The sequence below is a fragment of the Anoplopoma fimbria genome, chromosome 23 (assembly GCF_027596085.1).
Source record: "Anoplopoma fimbria isolate UVic2021 breed Golden Eagle Sablefish chromosome 23, Afim_UVic_2022, whole genome shotgun sequence".
Classification (NCBI taxonomy): Eukaryota; Metazoa; Chordata; class Actinopteri; order Perciformes; family Anoplopomatidae; genus Anoplopoma; species Anoplopoma fimbria.
The window spans coordinates 19,925,367-19,947,500 of NC_072471.1; the positions used below are offsets into that span (position 1 = coordinate 19,925,367).

Consider the following 22,134-nt stretch of genomic DNA (forward strand, 5'->3'; position numbering starts at 1 on the left):
CTGTTATGCTGCTCATTCTGTACACATGACATCTATTGCATTCTGTCCATCCTGGGAGAAGGATCCCTCCTCTGTCGTTCTCCCAGAGGTTTCTTCCTTTTTTCTCCCTGTTAAAGGGGTTTTTTAGGGGAGTTTTTCCTGTGCTGATGTGAGGGAAGGACAGAGGATGTCGCATGTGCACAGATTGTAAAGCCCTCTGAGGCAAATTTGTAATTTGTGATTCTGGGCTATACAAAATAAACTGAATTGAATTGAATTGAATTGAACTTGACCGCCAGTAGCTCCCGGTTGCCTATGTCATAATTATTTCTGCAGATGACAGTTTCCGGGAGAAGAAGGCGCAAGGGTGGACCTTCTGACCCTCTGCTGAGCATTGGGAGAGGACAGCCCCCACTCTGGTGTGTGAGGTGTCCACCTCCACCACAAACTGCCTGGAGGAATCAAGGAGAGAGAGAGAATGGGGCAGAGGTGAAGCAATTGCTTGAGCTCCTGAAACGCTGCCTCAGCAGGGCAGATCAGGAGTAGGGACAAACAATAAATGTTCCCCTTCTAAGAATACTAGTGGCCCTCTAACCTCGCCTTGTGGATCTGCTTGTCTTTAGATTGCGCTTTAGCAAAATTAAGCAGTAATCCTTTGGTGGTAAACAGCAGTACAATACCGCTGACCCCTAAACTGAATGTACAATAAGGAGGAAGTACGGAAAGGGGAAGGGACTGATAATACTTTTTCACTGTGAAATAGACATAGTGGTGTCTAGTGGTACATTGGCACAAAGCAGGCACACACCAAGCAAGCTTTTCCAATCACGACTTTCTGTAGTTCTCTCTCCTACTCTGGAACAAAGGCACAGAGCAATGACTAACGATTAAGCTGTTCATTTCTGGCTCACTGAATATGACATATTTCAGTTCTCATTTTCTGAATTACTCTCATTGTAAAGTTTTACAATTGTAGAAATTGTGTCTCAACTGGGGCCAAAAATTATCTCCCAAGACCAATATACATATTTCCATCGAGAATCAAATGGCAAAACTGTCCACAGTTATGTTGGATGAAATTGATAGTTTAACCAAACAATGTTGAGATTTTTTTTAATATTTTGTTTAATTTTTCAAATCAGGGTAGGCTTAATATCCCCAGACAACAGCAGACCATCGCAGTGGAGCATCTCACAATGCTGAGCAATATAGAAGATCTGTGATTGTAAACAAACGGAAGCCACTCTTGCGGGTTTTTTAAAGCCTGGAGATACTTCAGTGTTTTTTATTTTCTATTTTTTTATACTGTGTGTGCACTGGTGCCCCGCAGTGGACAGTACCGGTACAGTGCTCGGGATATTCCGACCCTAACCGTACATATGCGAAAGAAGCCGAGCCGGAGCGGAGCCGTCCGGAACATCCGGCTGTAGCTTCTCAACATAAACAGCAATGGCGGAGGCAGCAGCAGCGTCTACGGCGGCAGCACCACGAACAGTAGGCTGGACCAAGCACGTTACCTGCAGGTAAGACAACAGACGGGACTGTTCAAGTGTCCACGATAAGACCGTCCGATGTTTGAGACAAAAACTGCCGTTTCGCGGTGGCTGGCTGGCGACTGACACCAGCGTCATGTGAAGCTCGGCTCAGCTGTTTAGCTAGCTTTACTACAGCGCCGTGTTGTGCTCACTGTGTTCACTGTGTTCACTGTGTTGTGTTCACTGTGTTGTTGTTCACTGTGTTGTTGTCTCATAGCAGACTGCTGTGGGAGGTTAGCTTGCAAGCCAACATTTCAACGATTAACTCGGCTAGCATTAAAGCCAGACTAACATGTTGGACTATTCAACAGTGTGATAACCCTTAACGTTCATGCTGACTAGTTGTGAGCTGTTCTCAGGTACTGGGTCATCTTTGACTTATAACACTATTCAGCGTTGGTACCAGCGGGTCACCTGGACCTAGTTGGTGACCTAGTCTCCACAGCAGCTGCTCGGTGCCGCATCCAGACCTGAGCTGAAGTTATGAGTCTGTTGTCCGGTGGGACCAGGCTAAGAGGAGCTTCATGCGTTACCCATGTGAAAGTGAAAGACGACGGTTGTCTCTTAGATCCAGCGTTTAAACGTAGCTTTCAACGTAAAGTTAAGTTGGTATACTTACGGATTTGAAAATGAACAAATGTTTCCCGTTCAGATGTAAACGCCAGTAGGCCTATGACTGGAAAGTGTCTATTTACTCGACGACTTACTCTTTTGTTTTTCCAGGTATTTCATGCATGGTCTATGCAAAGAAGGAGACAACTGTCGATATTCCCACGACCTGACCAGCAGCAAACCGGCAGCCATGATGTGCAAGTTCTTTCAGAAGGGAAGCTGTGTGTTTGGGGACCGCTGCAGGTACAGTCACACCGGAAATATAGGTTTTAATGAGAAATACAACATATTATTCCAATGTAGATGCAATTAATAAGGTTTGGCTCATTTTTGTAGTGAACTGGCGTGTTCTTAGTCAGCTGCCACAACTTCAGAAAGTGTTCCCGGTTGTCAGTTAAGCTGCATCATAACTTCCTTTCTAAAACAGGCCTTGCCCTCAGCCAAATGACAGCACAGCAATTTTGCTGGCAGGGCTTGTCAGTGTGTTGCAGCCTGCTTCTCAAGTGGATCAGACACCTGAGACTGCTGCTTCCTGATGGCAACGTGTTGGTCTGTATCTGTGTCAGCTCCTTGAAAGTCCAACGAGGAACCAGAATCACTTGTCTGTGGCATTTCAGGATTGCTCTGCAGGATACAATTGTTACTATACAATATGCGTTTGAGTGATTTGTGGAGCTGGTGTATGTATAACATGCCTGCCAGCATATTCCAACTCCTGTTTTTTTCACCACCGGTCTTTGTTGAGATGAAAAGGACAACGATTCAAATACATGCATAGGGCATGTGCACTGGGCTGACTGTATTTGGGAAAATCGTTCAGTCTGTGTCTAAATATGATGTGTGGAAGTGTTTTTATCTTAAAGGACCATACCAATGGGCTGCAACTCATGATTCTTTTCATAATCATCATTACTTGTTTTGTTTATAAAATGAAAAACAAGTGAGTAATTCAAAGGTTTACTATCCTAGAGGACTTGGATAACCAGCACATATTCACATTTGAGAGGTTGAAACCAGTGAATTTTTGCTTTAAGTGATGACTTTTCCATCTAATAATCAAAAACTGATTTGATAATCAATTATCAAAAGTAGTACTTATTCATTGGCTAATTGAAAATTGACCAATATAAAAATTTAGGTTTTTTTAGACTCTAGACATAGTATATCATTGAAATAATGTATTGAAATAAATCTAAATCATGTCATAAGTATGAGTTTGGCTGCAGACTATTGGAATTCAGTTTGGATATTAGTCACTTGATTTTCCACTATCACATTAATTTCCACATTAAAAAAAACCCCATTTTGAATCCATACATAATATGGAGTAAACATTATGCAACCATTTTATAGAAGAGCTTAGTGTTTTCAAAGGACAGTATGTTGAATTTAATAAACCTTTTGACAGTTAAAGATGGTCCAATTTGTTTTCAGCATATCTTAACTGTACCATCTATGCGAGCAGATTTTTATACAGCAGTATTTTATTTGTAAAAAATGGGCTGGAACATGCAGCAATATGGTACTTTGAGAAGCGGATAAGGGTCCCAGTCTGTTGCCTAGCTTGAATATACCCAGACAGCAGCAGCCAGCTTGTACAGACAGTGTCTGCTCCATGTCTAGCTTCAGGAGCATCCCCATAGTTAGAGGCACTGGGATGCCAAGCCCAGCAGCAGTAGCAGCAGGGGGGCTTTAGTTACTTGCATACTTGATCATTTTCTTTTAATAGTCTGCTTATTGCCTTTGGTTGGGTGTATATAGCACTGAGCTGCTGCTGTTGTGTGTTGATAAGGCACATTCTTCCATCCTTGTGATGGAGCTGCAGTGTGGTGGGTGTCCTCATAATGTCTCTGGTCCCATTGGGCTGTGCACCCTGTATTTAGAGTCTAGAGAAAAGCTCTCACTGTGGGGGTTTATTATGGCTGAATTCCCTGGGCTCTGTCTATTGTTATGGGCTCCGTCTAGCTCTCTCACTCAGAGTGTCTGTGTCTCTCTACCTCTCTTCTGCAGCCCTCAGGGCCAGACAAAGTGCATTGCAGCCTGCATGCCAATTGCATAATGCTCTCCGTTTCCCTCCCGCTCTCTTTCCCTGAGCTAGCCACCCCCCTCCTGTGCTGTTGCTGGGTTCCTCAGGTTCATTCTGCTGCAGCATCCTCCTTTCTCATTTATGTATGCAGAAATCCAGCAGCCCTCCTCCCCTCCCCAATCATCCAGGGCTCCCAGTGGCTGTCTGGGAACAGACTGGTTAACAGTGTTCTGATTGAGCTTACCATAATGGATGAAAGATTGGGCAGGTGTTCCTTTTGTATGGCTGTGTGTGTGCACAAGCTGTCCTGCCCTACGACAAGCTACATTGTTGGCTATTCACTCAAATGATTAGGAAATAAATGATTTGATTTGAAAATATTTTGGCATCAGTAGTTTGAAGGATATATTTTAAGCTGTTTAGAGCTAATTCCATCTAAAAAAAATGTATTCTGCTGTGAAAGCATCCCCTGTATTTATTTAAGTTTTTGGGCCAAAACTTAATTCAACAAGATAAACACATGGTGATAGCATTGTTATTTAGCTTCGTTTTCTGAATGTTTTCTGCACAGATATAACCTCAATAGAACATAATAAAGTAAAAAAGTTAAAATTTCAAAAGTTTTTGACGGTTTACATTGACTTCAGGACGGTTGAAATTATGCCATGCATTTGCCACACCAGTGCTCTACCCAATCAAAAGCATTTATATTGACATTTAAGCAGAAAAAATGTACCTTGATATACCTAGAAGTGTGTGCTTCAAAATTATACAAATGTGATATACATTTTAGGCCATACTGTCCTTCGGGGCTGTTACTTCAGTCTCACTGTACAAACATTACACAGGTGCAGTGGCTGATCAGTGTTGTCTTGTTGACTACGTTTAACGCCGACATATCAAACATGTTTGAAATTAATTTAAGCTGCCCCGACGAGTCTGAGAACAGTTACCACCCCTTACATTACCGGATAATCTGGACGGAACATCGGACAGACCAAAGTCCCAGAACAGATTTACTTCCCAACAATCAAAGGAGAATTCTAGTCCGGCGTTCTGCCAAGATTATCTGGTAATGTAGACTTTCCTTTTTTACTATAAATATTCAGCCCTTTTTGCTTTATTCACTTTTGTTTGACAATTTATATCTAGCCTTGGCTATAGGCTTAATCCTTTTTTTTATGAAGGAGAAAAGGTGTGAAGCCATTCTTATTGCACCTAATTTGCAAAAATAAAAATGGCGCTAATAATGCATATCGCACTTTTGAGCCAATCATTATCGATGCAGAGGAAATACCTTCATGGCGACAGCCCTAGTGACATGGTTAATTGTAACAAGTAGTAAAGATGCTGTCTAGAGAAGCAGATACAGTGTCAGCCAGAGACATAACATTAAATATTGGCAACGTCCTTGAATAATGTGAATTTGCTTCTGAAAAACTTGAGTTCATTATACTCCATTTATCCATTCAATTATTTATTATAATTTATCATTTTTTTTATTGTTCATTATCACTTGGGTTTGACTGTTTTGTATTTTAACTTGTCCCTTTATAGCTGTATATTTTCCTGTTCAATTCAGTTTATTTTGTATAGCGCAAAATTACAAATTTGCCTCAGAGGGCTTTACAATCTGTACACATGCGACATCCTCTATCCCGGAACCCTCAAATTGGCACAGGAAAAACTCCCCTAAAAAAACAAAACCTTTAACAGGGAGAAAAAAAGAAGAAACCTATGGGAGAGTGACAGAGGAGGGATCCTTCTCCCAGGATGGACAGAATGCAATAGATGTCATGTGTACAGAATGAACAACATAACAGAGTTGCAACACATTCAATGTATATGACATAAATTATTCATATAATCGCAGCAGTAAGCAGAGTAACGAAGGAAAAGCAGTAATGACTATAGTAGAATTAAAATAATGATATAGGGAATGTGACTAATAATAATAATGGAAGTAGCAGTGGGTGTCAGCCGGGTCACAGCAGGAGGCACGACCACGGTCCAGGTACCACAACGATTCATGCGAGGCGAGAAAGCAAAAAGGGCTTCAGGGTGGAAGCAAAGCCAATATGAGTAATGGTACAGGGAATAGTAATAGTAATGTGACTAATAATAATAATAATGCTAGTAGCAGTGGGTGTCAGCAGGGCCACAGCACGAGGCACGATGACAGTCCAGATATAACCCCGATTCATGGGAACCTGCAAGGCGAGAAAGCACAGGGACTCCGGGGAAGAAGCAAAATCAGTAATGTGCACAAATAGGAGATTAATACATAAAGATGGAGGGAGAGAAGAGGAGAGAGGAGCTCAGTGTATCCTAGGTAGTCCCCCGGCTATCTAGGCATATAGCAGCACATCTAGGGGCTGGACCAAGGCGAACCTGAACCAGCCCTAACTATAAGCACTATCAAAAAGGAAGGTCTAAAGCCTACTCTTAAAAGTGATGAGTGTGTCTGCCCCCCGGACTGAAACTGGAACCTGGTTCCACAGAAGAGGAGCCTGATAACTGAAGGCTCTGGCTCCCATCCTGCTTTTATATACTCTAGGAACCACAAGTAACCCTGCATTGAGGGAGCGCAGCTCTCTAGTTGGGTAACATGGAACTATAAGTTCCTTGCTCTGGTTCTATCTTCCCTGCATTAGTGCTGTTGGGCAGTAGATCATGTAAACTGTAACAATCCTGGTCCTGTGTGCCTCCTCAGGTTTCAACACTGTAAACCAGTAAAGAACGAGGAGTTGCCAACCCCACAGACACTGCCGCTGCCCTCTGTCTCGCTGACCGGCTCGTCAGACCCAGAACCCAGTGGGCCAACACCCGGTTCAGGGGCACAAGACTGGGTCAACGCTGCTGAGTTCGTTCCAGGACAGCCGTACTGTGGACGGGGTGAGTCACTAGCATTGATTACATCAAGTGTGATATTGATACTCACAGCTGAACACTTAATGGGATGGTCTTTCATACCTCCATAGTAATAATTGTGATGAATCAACACTGAATCTTAGGCACGTAGGCATGTGTGACATTGAGGCACAACAGCCCACATTTTTAAGCTCCAATGTATTTTATTGGCAGACGCATGTGGCCAATCGGGTTACACAATAGTTGTGAACTTATAAAGTGTCTATGATAATAATAGTTGAAAGCCCCCCAGTTTCAATTTTGTCCATTTGGCTGAGTTGATTTAAGCTTATCTGAACTCTGTCATTCAGCCTCTGATATGGGCCAAACATTTTTAAGAGGATTTGATTTTTCTCCCAAGTTATAATTTTATGTTGGCTTCTCTTTGTTTGTTTGGTCTCTAGCAGCCAACTGAACAACAGCTCCCACTGTGGGTTATGGGGTTCTTCCACTGTCATGTGGTCTGAAAATGCAGAGCAGCTCAAGTTATGACTTTGTTAAAAGGTAACTTAGACCTAGACCCTATTTACACATGTTTTTGTGTCTGACTGACTAACAGAGACAACAATTTCTGAAATTGGTACAGCATGCAGACGCTAAACATGATGCAGTATAATCACATTGGGACAATTTGGCACTGTCATTTACATCCAATAAAAGTGCTTGTTTTTTGGTTTTGCTGATAGTGTGACAACGTTGATTTCTGCTTCTTTCTTGTTCTGAAATCAGTACAGAAAACATTAGCTTAGTGGCATCTAAAAGATTTTCAATATCATGGCTTAATATTTTGCTGATTTTGACAATGTTGATCAGGTCTTTTAATCCGATGGCTGCCCAGATTTATTTAAGCCAGAGGTAACCGATATAGCTGACCCTACGACTACAGAAGTATTTTGCGGGCCGATATTCAGATTTCACAACGATACTTCTCCTTGAGTGAGACATTGACACAGTAACAAACAGACAGGATCAAGTGAAATGTAAGATAAAAGTTTTATTTCTCTGTAGGGCACTTTACATTATGCTGTCAGACACTTATGATAACAATCAGAGGCTGTCAATGGCAAAAACAAGCACTTTTAGTGGACGTAGTGTTACATTTGCGCTGCGCAATTGCTCTCGCCAGCTCGTTTTGCCGCTGCCACTTATTGCGTTCTCCCTCAATACTGGACCATTCAAAAAAATGATTGTCTCCATTAGTCAGTTGGGCACAAAAACATGGGAAAAATAGGGCTGAAAAGTTACCTTTATAAGTTCAAGTTTAAAGGTTGGTTAAGTTTAGGGCTCATTTACAAAAGAAGGCATTTGTAAGCAGCATAAAGCATAAAAAGTTTTGTGACACGAAATAAAGTCAACATATTTCCATGTCCAGCTGAGCCGGTGAAGCCTGAGAGCTCTGTCCCTCTCATTGAGGAGTTTGACAGTGAGGCATCGCAGGACAACAAAGCGCTGAGAAAGCAGCTCTGTCCATATGCAGCCGTTGGAGAATGCCGTTACGGAATCAACTGTGCCTATCTCCATGGCGACGTGTGTGACATGTGCGGCCTCCAGGTGCTCCACCCCACCAACAACGCCCAGCGCTCTGTGCACACTAAGGTAAGGGTTACAGAAACAACTTAACCATGCCGGGTTGTGCGTTCACTGTTTCACTTTTCCTGAAATATTCTGGAATTACTAGAGAGTTGGTAACAGCTGATACGCCGTCAACTTGTTGCTTTCCCTGGTTTGAATGCCGTTTGTCTTTTTAACCAGTGAAAGCAACAGTCAACACTGGCTTAACATGAGAAGCTGTTACCTAAATGTTTTGTACAGGCCTCCTTGCTAGATTTGATAAAGAACTCAATAGTGAACGTGTGTATTTTGCTCCCTGTAACACCAGTAGGCCTAGGTGGACAAAGCACAGTAGAATACAGTAAAGGGGTCAGCATTTGATCCAGTTTTATTACTGATACTGATCCAAATGGCCCATCCCCACTGAAAGCGTTTTTGATTTATCATGGAACAGACCCATTTACATTTCCCTCAAAGTGAGAGGCGCGACTGACTGAGAGCCTCCAGGTGGTGAAGCATACTCTGCATAGACAGCTGTTTCAATCACACAAATATCCCACTGTATTTGTGTTTTAAACTTATTAACCGTCTCTTTTATTGATTGATCATTACTCCCTCATTACGGTGGGCGGGGAAAGAAAATACATTAAAAAAAAAAAACTGTAAATTGAGTCAGTTGGGATTGGATATCAAAGTGATTACATGCCTCTCACAACTCTCTTTCAGTGGAGGTTCCCAGTTAGGATTGCCTCAGAACATCTCTAGCCTCCACACGTTATTTCACTTTGGTAACGAATAAGTACGTATTTTCAAAAATAAATACGTTTTCATTTGGAGTTTAACGTTAGGCGCACCCCCACGATTGTAGACTCTGTCATACTCGCACGCTGGGAACGGGGAGGAAATTGAAAGGAGGAAGCATCGTTGGCTTAAGCTTTGGTCCAAACTTGTCCTTTGCACACCGACTTAGTGTTGAAACAAGTAAAGGTGGGCAGATAAGTCAGTAACGTGATGTGCAGTCTATTGAAGATCCCAAAAGGATACAAACAAAAGGATACAGCAACCGCAATGAAGGTTACATCTACGCTGTTGGAGTACAGCTGGCACCCGGCGTGTTTACTTTACTATTTTACATTAGCTTAGCAAGTTGCTAACCTACTTACTAAAAGTTGTCATAAGGAATAAATGCCTTGGCTTGCAGTGTTGATGTTACAACTGACTATTTTTTCAAAGAAGACATGACCGGCTTGTATCAGTTTGATATATTAATAATATCACAGCTAGCTAACGCTAGCTACCGTTTGTTTGCCAGGGGATATTTGTGACCCATCCATAAGTGCTATAGTGCTGCAACCCTCAACTTTATCTGAAACCAAAACTAAATTTTTATACACAGTATGCCAGAATAATTCAGCTGACAAACACAAATATTACTTGGCAAACAAGCGTATAGCTAAGCGTGTCAACACAATATTTGCCACTTGTCTGCTACTATCGTTCATCGCACTGGCTGTCTCTCCAGCATTAGCAGACGTTGGCTAACAATAGCATAGCTGTATGTTTGTTTGCCAGATGATGGTCTTTTCTCCAACACCGTGGATGTAACCTTGTCGTGTATTGACGAGTTGGAAGCAGAGGTAGCGTTAGTTCACTTTATTCGGCCACGATACCTTCGGTGAGTTACTGCGCATGCTTGCTACAAAACCTAGAAAAGGACAGTGTTCACTGAGGTCCAAAAAGCCTTAGTACTCATTACAACTAATTATTATTATTATTATTATTGTAACATTATTGTGGTCAATATACCACATTATTTCCTATATTAACTGAGAATGACAAAGCATTCCAAAAATAATACTGGAAATATTAATCAACATTTTTTCTATAACTAAACAAAAGTTGTCTATTACTTTTAACAAAAAACATATGGCCTTAGTAAACACAATATTTGTCGTCTTTCGACTTTCCTTTATGTGTGTTCAGGTTGTCCTTTCAAATATATATTGGGCGGCTGTGGCTCATGGGGTAGAGTGCTCGTCCCGCAACCACAAGTTCATCGATTTGAACCCTGTCATCTACAGTCCCCATGCCGAGATGTCCTTGAGCAAGACACTTAACCCCAAGATGCTCCCTTTGCGCTTCTTAGCAGCCCACTGATCCTCAGGGATGGGTTAAATGCAGAAGGGAAATTTCATGTATATGTATGTATTTATGTACATGACCAATAAAGCTGATAATTATTAATTACTATTATTATATATGTTAAAGGTAACAGTCTGCTGTAGGGGTATACAGTCTTATGGCATATATCGCTCTGGTGGTTTAGTCACTTGGTTTGAACGCCTCAGAGCCACGGGTTCGGGCTCCAGGAGCTCATGTGTCTGCATGTTAGAGTCAACAATTTCCTTAGAACTGCTGCAGTCTTTACCATCACACCGTTCAGCCTGTGATTCAGTGACAACTGTATCAGGTTCAGCAATGGCTTGAATTGCAGCTGGTCTCCATGCCGTCTGTGCACTGTGTCGGAGTCTCGCTCTCCGACTTTGTACGTCACACCCAACCCTGGAATCCAGCTGTCATTTCCCTGCCACAGTGCTGCACAGGTACACGTTATCGTCCACATTAAAGAACCTGTCAGCAGTGTTCATGGTGTTCTTTTTGTTGAACTGTCCTTGAAGCACCTTCTTCTTGGTTCAAGGCTTTAGGAAATCCAGCCTTGTCCAGACCTGTCTGTGTATAAACAGTTTAGCTGGGGAATGTGCAGTTAGGTGTAGTTCAATATTGCAACAGGAACAGGGAGATCTTGTCCTCAATGCTCAGGAAGTGTGAGCAACATTTTTCATAACTACTTTGAATATCTGGACATATCTGTCAAACCTGTTGTTGCTGGAGTTCCTGGTGCATTTGTTGTGTGCAGAATTCATTCCATTCTGCTTCACAAAAGTCTGTAACTCTGCAGATGTGAATGTGGTCGGGTTGTCTGTCACAATTTGTTCAGGCGACCGTAAGAGGCAAACAGGTTCCTGAGCTTGGTTATGGTAGCTTGAGAGGTGATCTTTGATATGCGGAACACTTTCAACCACTTTTTATTTGAATCCACCACAGTCATGAACATTTGGTTCAGGAAAGGTTTAACAAAGTCTATATGCAGTCTCTTCCAGGACTCACCCGGAAACTCCTATGGGTGAATTGCAACCTGCTGTGGCATCTTTTGGTCCAGCTGGTATGTCTCATATTCCTTGCAAATCTACTCCATGTCAGAGTCAAGGTTTGGCCACCAACATACTTGCAAGCTAAGGCTTTTGTTTTCACTATGCCTTGGTGCCCAGAGTGAATCTCTTTTAACACGGCTCTTCTCAACTTTGACGGTACAATGACTCTTGTCTTCCATAGGACCCAACCTTGCTCTATGGACAACTAATTTCTCTTTGTGAAAAACACCTCAGTTTTCCTCAACCTGAGTGGGCCAGGCCTCCATGACATACTTTGTACACTCGTGAAAACTTACTGTTGGTGTGGGTCTACCTTGCAGCTTCTGTTGCTTTGAGTGGTGCTCCTTGTAAATGCTCTCCCAGCAGTGAGTGAACTCGAGCTGAAGGCATGGCTGTTTCTGTGTGCTGTTCTCCAGCAAAGGACAGCAGGAAAGTCCATCAGCATTACTGTGCTCTTCTGATTTGCGATAGACAATGTGGTAGTCATACGCTGACAATATAATCAGCCCATGGCTTAGTTTCATAAGCCAATATCTGCCACACAGTGTTGATTCATTCCTCTTAACAAATTAAAGTGGCAAGTTCACTGTTCACTGACCCTCATAAACCACCTTGGCTGTAATCTGCCCCAAAACAGGAATGTGATCTCTGTTATAAGCTCTAAGCTTAACTTTAGTTATCTGCAGTGGCAAATGTGTGAATTTCTGCATGTATGTACCCCTTAAAATGATGCTCCTTCCAGTATCTATTTGCATCTCTAAATTCACATCAGCTACAGAGACTATTTCTTTGTACAGGTCAGCGTCTTCACTTGTGACAGTGAAAATAGTGAACACACCCAATTCAGTGTCTTCTTCAGCTTCCACATATTTTGTGTACAGTGGGGGAAATAATTATTTGATCCCTTGCCGATTTTGTAAGTTTGCCCACTGACAAAGAAATGAACGATCTATAATTGTTATGGTAGCTTTATTTTAACATTGAGAGACAGAATATCAAAAAAAAAAATCCAGAAAATCACATTATATAAAAGTTATAAATTGATTGCATTTGATCGAGTGAAATAAGTATTTGATCCCCTAACAAAAGCACAAGCACAGAGGTCAGACGCTTCTTGTAGTTGGTCACCAGGTTTGCGCACATCTCAGGAGGGATTTTGGTCCACTCCTCTTTGCAGATCTTCTCCAAATCCTGAAGGTTTCGAGGCTGTCGCTTGGCAACTCTAAGCTTCAGCTCCCTCCACAGATTTTCTATGGGATTAAGGTCCGGAGACTGGCTAGGCCACTCCATGACCTTAATGTGCTTCTTCTTGAGCCACTCCTTTGTTGCCTTGGCCGTATGTTTTGGGTCATTGTCGTGCTGGAAGACCCATCCACGACCCATTTTCAGTGTCCTGGCTGAGGTAAGGAGGTTGTCGCCCAAGATTTCACGGTACATGGCCCCGTCCATCCTCCCCTTGATGCGGTGAAGTCGTCCTGTCCCCTTAGCAGAGAAACACCCCCAAAGCATAATGTTTCCACCTCCATGCTTGACGGTGGGGATGGTGTTCTTGGGGTTATAATCAGCATTTCTCTTCCTCCAAACACGGCGAGTTGAGTTGATGCCAAATAGCTCGATTTTGGTCTCATCTGACCACATTACCTTCTCCCAAGCCTTCTCTGAATCATTCAGTTGTTCATTGGCAAACTTCAGACGGGCCTGTACATGTGCCTTCTTGAGCAGGGGGACCTTGCAGGCGCTGCAGGATTTTAATCCATTACGGCGTAGTGTGTTACCAATGGTTTTCTTGGTGACTGTGGTCCCAGCTGTCTTGAGATCATTAACAAGTTCCTCCTGTGTAGTTCTGGGCTGATCCCTCACCTTTCTCATGATCATCGATACCCCACGAGGCGAGATCTTGCGTGGAGCCCCAGACCGAGGGCGATTGATGGTCATTTTGTGTTTCTTCCATTTCCGAATAATCGCACCAACAGTTGTCTCCTTCTCACCAAGCTGCTTTCCGATGGTCTTGTAGCCCATTCCAGCCTTGTGCAGGTCTACAATCTTTGCCCCGACGTCCTTGGACAGCTCTTTGGTCTTGCCCATGGTGGAGAAGTTGGAATCTGATTGATTGATTCTGTGGACAGATGTCTTTCATACAGGTAACGAGTTGAGATTCGGAGTACTTTCTTAAAGTGAAAGGACTAATCTAACCGGTCTGTGGGAGCCAGAATTCTTGCTGGTTGGTAGGGGCTCAAATACTTATTTCACTCGATCAAATGCAAATCAATTTATAACTTTTATATAATGTGATTTTCTGGATTATTTTTTTTATATTCTGTCTCTCACTGTTAAAATAAACCTACCATAACAATTATAGATCGTTCATTTCTTTGTCAGTGGGCAAACTTACAAAATCGGCAATTCATTATATATTATTTCCCCCACTGTATCTTTGTCTTTCCTCTGCCCTGGACCAACATGCCTTTTATTAATATGCCAAGTCTTGCCACAGTTTTGGCATTTAGTCTCTTTGAAACGGCACTCATTTGGCTGGTGATTTTTTTTTGTGATCATTGCACCTGTAGCAGTTCCTTGTTCACTGCGGCCTCACCTTGTGAACACTTGCCGCCCAGACACTTTTACTGCGTTGTGCGTCTCTGGTGGCGGTCTCCATGTTGAGAGCAATCTCAAAAACCTTGATAAAAGTGAGATCATTTTCAGAGAGCAGTCTCCTCTGGCAGGGCTCGTTCCTTCTTCTACTGATGAACCAATCTTGTAGTGATAAGTCTAGGTTGGCGCTGAACCCGCAGTTAGCTGTGCATCGTTTCAACTCAGTCACATACTGGGCTACGGGCTGGTTAGCTTTTTGGTTAAACCCGTTAAAACGAAACCTTTCTGCTACCAATAAAGGCTTTGGTTTATAATGTTCTTTCAGAACGGCCACTATTTTGTTAGATGTCTTATCTTTTGGCTTTCGAGGCTGCACCAGATTTCTCAATAGCCCATAAGTAGCCGCACCAATTACGCTGAGCAGCGTGGCTACTTGCTTATCTTTGGCTATGTCTTTAGCTTCGGAGAACTGTTCCATTCACTATTTGTACGCTGACAATTGTTTATTTTCTGGCTTTAACTTGACAATTCTTCCAAACAGGGCCATCGTACTCATTAGTACTGACACCGAATGTCTCTCCTTCCCTGAGAGGAAACGTACAGTTTTATTCTCTTTGCCAGTTTCTGTAGTGTATTGTAGAGGCGGACGCAGAGGTAGCTTTAGTTCACTTTATTTGGCCATGATCCCTTTCGGTGAGTTACTGTGCATGCACGATACAAAGCCTAGAAAAGGACCCTTTCAATGAGGTCCAAAAAGCATTAGTAGTCATTACAACCATATCACATTATTGTGGTCAATATAGCACAAACCAACAATCCAGTTGCTGTGTCACTTTGTTTGGATTCTTTTGGAGATCTTGTGTTATCCTCGTTTTGTCGTTTCAACACAAGTTGGCTATCTGAGCTGTTTCGAGGAGATTCCTGCCAACCCCATTCCAAGGTTCCCACCTCATGACGTTAGTGTATACCCCCTCAGGGGCACACTTGTGTGATTGGTTAAAAATTGGGGAGACATCTGATTGGCTACAGATAATTCCCAGTTAAAAAAAAAAAGTGCATTTGTGAAGAGTGTGGTGTCAGGGAGTCTAAAAAAACAACAAACAAATGCATTGGAGTTCACACATGACGAGCAGTTTGTAAATGCAGGTTCAACAGTTTGCATATAAATGTAAGAACATTGATATATGTTTTATACAAATAAATAGATAAATATAAAATTTCAAATCCATTTAAATACGTATATTTGCGGATTTCTATTACATTATTTTAAAACAAGAAATAGTTAATTGTGCATCAGAAATATATTTGTAAATCTTGTTTTTTTTACTTGTGGATTTTGTTTACATTTTTATATAATGGGGAAAAAAATTGTATGGAAAACCCATTTTTGTGGAGACATTAATTCCGACACACTGCCCTCGTCACACACAACTATCTCTGTTGATGTTGTGGCGTAGGTCTTCAAGCTCTGTCATTTAATTTGCACATGTTGCTATCAGTGTACAGCTGATAGAATTGTCCAGGTTGAACTCACGCTGCATATCACCTGCATTAATCTACAAACCCAGATGATTGAATATTCATATTTTAAAAAGTGTCAGCACCATCGGGTACTAGTGAGACAATGAAATATGATCAAGAAAAGTCCAGTTTAAGTTATACATCCGTCAGTTTGAAGGGTTTATCAGATACCAAAACATGGCACATACATTTATAACGTCTGGAAAGTTCCCATTACGAAGTCATGTACTGGGAATAAGATCTTACACGTATTTGATTAGCCATTGCAGTCTGTTAATGGGGGACATTGAGTTGCATTGGAGCAAAACTTGAGCCAGGACCACAGCTGCGCCAGTGAAGTGGTCTCATTTAAAATCAATAAGTGGCTGTTACTCATGTTTGACCACAGCTCAGGAATTTATAGTGAACACCTTGGTATTCTCTCAGCTGGTAGATCCTGCAGTTCTTCTGCTACATTATCTAAGGGCCTTAGTTTAATAGAGCCCAGGAGAAAAGGTTGTGGTGTGTTGGTTTAACTCTTCCCTCTCTTAGGCATGCATCGAGGCCCATGAGAAGGACATGGAGATTTCATTTGCTATCCAACGCAGCAAAGACATGATGTGTGGTGTGTGTATGGAAGTGGTGTTTGAGAAGGCCAACCCGAGCGAGCGCCGTTTTGGCATCCTCTCCAACTGCAGCCATTGCTACTGTCTAAAGTGCATTCGCAAGTGGAGGAGTGCCAAGCAGTTTGAGAGCAAAATCATCAAGTGAGTCACTAATACATGGCAAAGTAGGGTTTTGGAAGTGGCCGTTGGTTCCATCTAATACGGCTCAATGTTAAATTATTTTAAATCTGTATCTCTGGTAGGTTTTTTTAGAAGATTGTCAAATGTTGTAATCTATAGAACATCAAAGCCAATGACTAAAAAAGTTGTGATATATATGTGATGGGTACAAAACACAAGGTTATTTAATCTACAGCTAGTTTAAGACTGCAAATGTCTGTCTCCACGATAAATATAGAACAAAAAAACAAAACTCAACTATACAATATTTCCATTGATTAATCTGTTAAGAATGTCATTACTGTTATCTAACCTTGTTACATCAGCTGTATTGAGCTGATGATATTTCAGTTTTAAAATTTGGAAATGGACGGGCCTTATTATGAAAACCAGTAAGGACTTTTCATTTATTTTATATTGTATTCCTATTTATAAAGCCAATTACCTGAACTGTATGTGCAGGAACTTACTATGGTGACATTAGTTAAAGCTCATTTCTTCCATGTGTGCTGGATTACCGATGTGAAATGAAGACACATGCAATACTTCCAGGCATCCCATCTCGACAGAAACAATGTTACAGATAGCGCTGCATGCAAGATAAGCCAATCTGGAATGCGAGATGCGATTAACAGTTTGAATGACTAATGGCATCTGTGTATTCAAGGAAACATACCATGTTCTTTTTTCAATCTATTTTTATGTGAACATTTTCTCACTGAGGTACATTTTAGGCTCAAATAAGGATCAGTAAGATTTTGTGAATGCATATCCAGAAATAATTTCCAAACCAGTTGTTGTACATCAGCATTTGTGAACCTATGGAAAACCTCACTTCTGGAATGTTTGTAGCTGTGGGGAGAAAAGGAAGACTGTCTAAATAAATGTATGCACACATTGTATTGATACGCACAGAAAAAAGCAGAAAACTTCTAGGTAAGTTTTTTTTTCTCTCTCTTATAAAGTTAGACTTTGTGAAGCAGCGAATAACCTTATGAGTTTGCTAATTTGCAAGCTATGCAAATGTCGTTAGCTCAGAAAGGAAGGTGTCTGACGGAGGAGGTGGGCCCGAACTAGGAGCTCTGCAGCTACACCCTTCTTAATTGAGCCCAAAATAATCCTTTACAATCTTATTAATGATAATAACATAGAACACTGATAACAGGTTGTGTTCTTAATAAAATGTTGAGGTCAGGATGCCACACAGGCCCAATCCCAGGGACCACACAACTAATCTTCAACAGTACTTGTGAACGACTACAATGTTCTAGGACTGTTTCCACCCAGGTTGTTTTTCTTTGCAGGTCTTGCCCAGAGTGTCGGATCACATCCAACTTTGTCATCCCAAGCGAGTACTGGGTGGAGGATAAGGAGGACAAGCAGAAACTCATCCAGAAATACAAGGACGGCATGGGGTACACAGATCATTTCCTATGCTGAGGAAAAACTTGCTTAAATACCTAAAATATGTATCTCTGCTGGACTGAAGCCTTATTTCTACACCCAAAAAAACCTCTGTGTTCATTTGAAAAGCTCCACTGAGAAAACATCTATTATTGTCTTCTGCAGGACTAAACCGTGTCGATACTTTGACGAGGGTCGTGGAACGTGTCCTTTTGGCTCAAATTGCTTCTATAAACACGCCTTTCCTGATGGACGGCTGGAGGAAGCGCAACCTCAGCGAAGACAGGCTGGATCCAACAGCAGGAATCGGGTAAGAGTTCACACACTCTCCTTAAATCCTTTCATTTCATCAGCAAGTATACAAAAAAAATCAAATGCTACCAAGATTGTCACCATTTGTCACTCTGCTAAAAACAACAGCAACAACACCGGGATAGATGCTGCTTTGCTAATAAAATGAGTAGTTTAAGTGTTGACTCAAACTCGGGAACACCTGATATTATAGTGCAATCCAGTTCAACATCACAACAAAGCAAATGATAAATGAACTGAGAAATGGTGATCAGCTGTGGAACAAAACACAATGTTAGTTTCTCAAATCAGACCGCTTTTCTTTCTATTTATTTATTTACCTCTCCATGTCCTACATACGTAAACAAGACCTTCAGGAAGTAGATTGGCTAATTTTATATAGTTATACTTGATGCTTGTCATCTGTACCACAGGGTCCCATTCTTGAAAATCAGACAAAATCATTCAGGTTCACCAGAAATTCCTTCAGCTCCAATTAGAGCCGGGCCTCCGGCAGCGAGCAGCCCGCCTCAGACAGACCCAGATCCGGCTTGTTGCTGCCTCAGACCTGCAGTCAGAGCGCCAGTGCAAGGTGTAGAGCTCTGCAGCTGCTCCTCCTCTGACCAGGAGATGAGCAGAGCTTAACTGCTCTGATGGCCCCGACTGGGAGCCAACAATTTTGATATTGTGAGTGCGTTATTTGAAAAATGTGATTAATATCGCAGTTTGATTTATTATTTTATGTGCACAGATTGGGTAAAGCCCTCTGGCCTTAGGCAAATTTGTAATTTGTGGTCCTCGTATTCTGGGCTATACAAAATAAACTGAATTGAATTGAATTGAATTAAAAGGCTCAAAAGAAGAATCCTTCTACTGGCACCAAAAGATCTTAAACTAGTTTAGGTTTGAGGGGGATCAACTAGCTGAAGTGGAATATAATACTCATAGCTATGTTTTCATTAGTGTATAAGCACTTGAAACTAAGAATCTCTGACAAATTTGGAAAAAAAATTGCAAAACCAAATGCTGTCTGGTTTACGTTGTTCCTAAAGTCGTGTTTTTGTGGACGACCTCTGATCAAGGCTAACGCTGTTTCCATGTTTTGGATTTTTGTGGCGCACGTTACCACAGTCTTTGAAAGGGAGGAGAGAGTGTAGGGGGATTCATTTGGTTTGCAATCTGCAACTTCACCTCTAGATGCCACTAAATCCTACACACTGAACCTTTAAGTCTGAAATTGGTATCATAATTTTGACTGTGAGTAACATAATCTTTGTCATTTCTGACATTTCCTATATTTTTCCTCTAAGACTTTTATTGTCCTCAGAAAACAGTCTTCTTTGAGAATGACACTCTTTTCCCCTGTTCTGCTCCCAGAACTCAAGACGAACACCGCTGTGGGACATCTTCGACGAACGGGAAAGCACCGACTCCTTTGACAACGAGGACGAGGAGATGGTGACGTTTGAGCTGAGCGAGATGCTCCTCATGCTCCTCGCAGCAGGAACCGATGACGAGGTGACTGATTCAGAGGACGAATGGGACTTGTTTCACGAGGAGCTGGATGATTTCTATGAGATTTACCTATAGCAGCAACCCCCCCCCCCCCCCACCCCATGTATTCTAGACACTAGAATGGACTGTCTTGTGCGAGTGATGGACAGTAGCTTTTCCCCAACCCCTGTATTGTGGCAGTGCTTTGAAGCAGGCCATTAATAAATGAACTTTTAAAAGATTTAAAAAAATAAAAAAAAGTCCAACAAGTCAGTGCGCTCGTGCTAAACATTTTCTAGACAACTATCCTTGTCTATCTTGTGCAATTCTATTAAAAGGAAAAAAATAATAAAATGACAAAAAGAACTCAATATAAGATTTAACAAATAATAACTTTCTTCAAATATTGCTAATAAACATTGTTAAGTTTATTTGTGGGTGTGGGTTTGACTTGTAAATCAGCTACCCAGGTGTTAATACTTACTTCTGAGACCCTCTTACTTACTCAGCACCATTTACTGTAATCGTGATGGGCATGTTGTAAGACTTTACATATGCTTTTTTTTTTTTCTTTATTAAAGCGGCTGATAGCCAATATATTGTGCTGATGTTAAATACATTCACCATAATCATGTTCATGTTGTACTGAAAAGTATTAACTGTGTTAAGGTTAGAAAGTCTGTCATGAGGCATTTAGATCATATTGAAACACAAACTGTCCATCAAAGCCCAGACAATGGAACTTTTGTAAGGTTTGTGGCTGTTCAGAACAGGGTGACCCAAGCCCTGACCGTGAAAAGTCCTTTTTGTAACTCAGACATTTCAGTGACTGAGCAGCCCGTAACATAAGTTATGGAAAAGATCAAAATTACTCCAGCACACCGATTTGAGCCCAAATAGTGCTCCTCAATGCTGCCACTTGTTGCTGGAGCTATACTGCAGATATACTACAGAGCAAAATGGTACTCGCCTCTATATATCTTCTAGCAAACAGTTGTGGCGCTGAAGCAGTCCCAGTCTTCAGTAACACATTCTATGAGCCGCTCAGTTACTGATGTGTCTGGGTTACAAAGATGGCAATTGAGGATCCTGATACATTATATAACAATCCATAACTTGGGGTAGATTGCTAAGTGGCCCTCACCTTCATCTACTCCCTCCTCCCTCTCTTTCTCCTCACACACGGACTAGTCTACGAAACGTTCAGCCTTTAGAATGAATAATGAATTTACTGTGCAATTTAACTAAAGTTATAAATCAGATTTTAAAGATACTTTTTGTTTTTCTGTGATCAAACTAAAGAACCAACTGCCTGTGTTCTTCATACAGCGGTCAATTAGACATAATAAATAACTTTATTTAAAACTTACTAAGCATCCAGAAACACCTGTGGAACCAAGCCCTTCTTCAGAACCAGGCTATAGAGAGTGGACTCTAATAACTCTTAAGCAGTGCAGAGTCACAGAGCTGAGGGACTTTTCATTCCCCACAACACCAGTGTGAAGGCTGCCGAGACGCTCAGCCACAGACTCCTGATAGCTGGTCTCAACCTGTTAAACTCCCTTTGAATGCATATGTTTATACTGAAATGTGTGTTTTCTATGTTCCACAGCCATCCATCTTAACTTGAAATTAAAGTTTATTATCAATCTCTGTACTGTGGGGAGTCTAAATACGTTTGTCTGTTGTCTTGTCTGATTAAATCACGGCGGTTCCATCCCGGCTCCTCTAGATAGACTAGATAGATAGCGATCAGTGTGTGAACAACATATAGTGATGTGTTACATTTCGGTGTGTGTGTGTGTGTGCATGTATGTATATCAGAGGATCTGCGGTTTGATCCCCTAGATACACTACATGTCTCCTGTATGATAGTCAGGTAGATGGCGAGAGTTGTGATCGTAGAAAATATACACGGTTGTTTGTATATGTTGAATGACATGAATGAAATGAGATATACATTTCCGTATATATATTGTATATGTGTGTATATGTATGTATGTGTATATGTATGTATCTATGTATGTATGTATCTATATATGTATATATATGTATGTTTATATATGTATGTATGTATCTATATATATTGTGTGTGTGTGTGTGTGTATATATATTTATATATATATTTATATATATATATATTATATATATATATATATACAGTGGGTAAAATAAGTATTGAACACGTCACCATTTTTCTCAGTAAATATATTTCTAAAGGTGCTATTGACATGAAATGTTCA

The 22,134-nt window shown here is 41.4% G+C and overlaps 1 protein-coding gene across 1 annotated transcript; it reads left to right on the top strand.

The window, feature by feature from the left end:
* The first annotated feature begins 1,289 nt into the window (after positions 1 to 1,289).
* mkrn1 (makorin, ring finger protein, 1) lies at positions 1,290 to 21,616 on the top strand. Its single transcript, XM_054624728.1, has 8 exons — positions 1,290 to 1,502; positions 2,238 to 2,369; positions 6,866 to 7,047; positions 8,435 to 8,658; positions 16,470 to 16,684; positions 18,007 to 18,117; positions 18,272 to 18,416; positions 19,775 to 21,616. The coding sequence occupies exons 1-8, from the start codon at positions 1,429 to 1,431 to the stop codon at positions 19,985 to 19,987; spliced, it is 1,296 nt and encodes a 431-aa protein (XP_054480703.1). The 5' UTR covers positions 1,290 to 1,428; the 3' UTR covers positions 19,988 to 21,616.
* Positions 21,617 to 22,134: the final 518 nt, after the last annotated feature.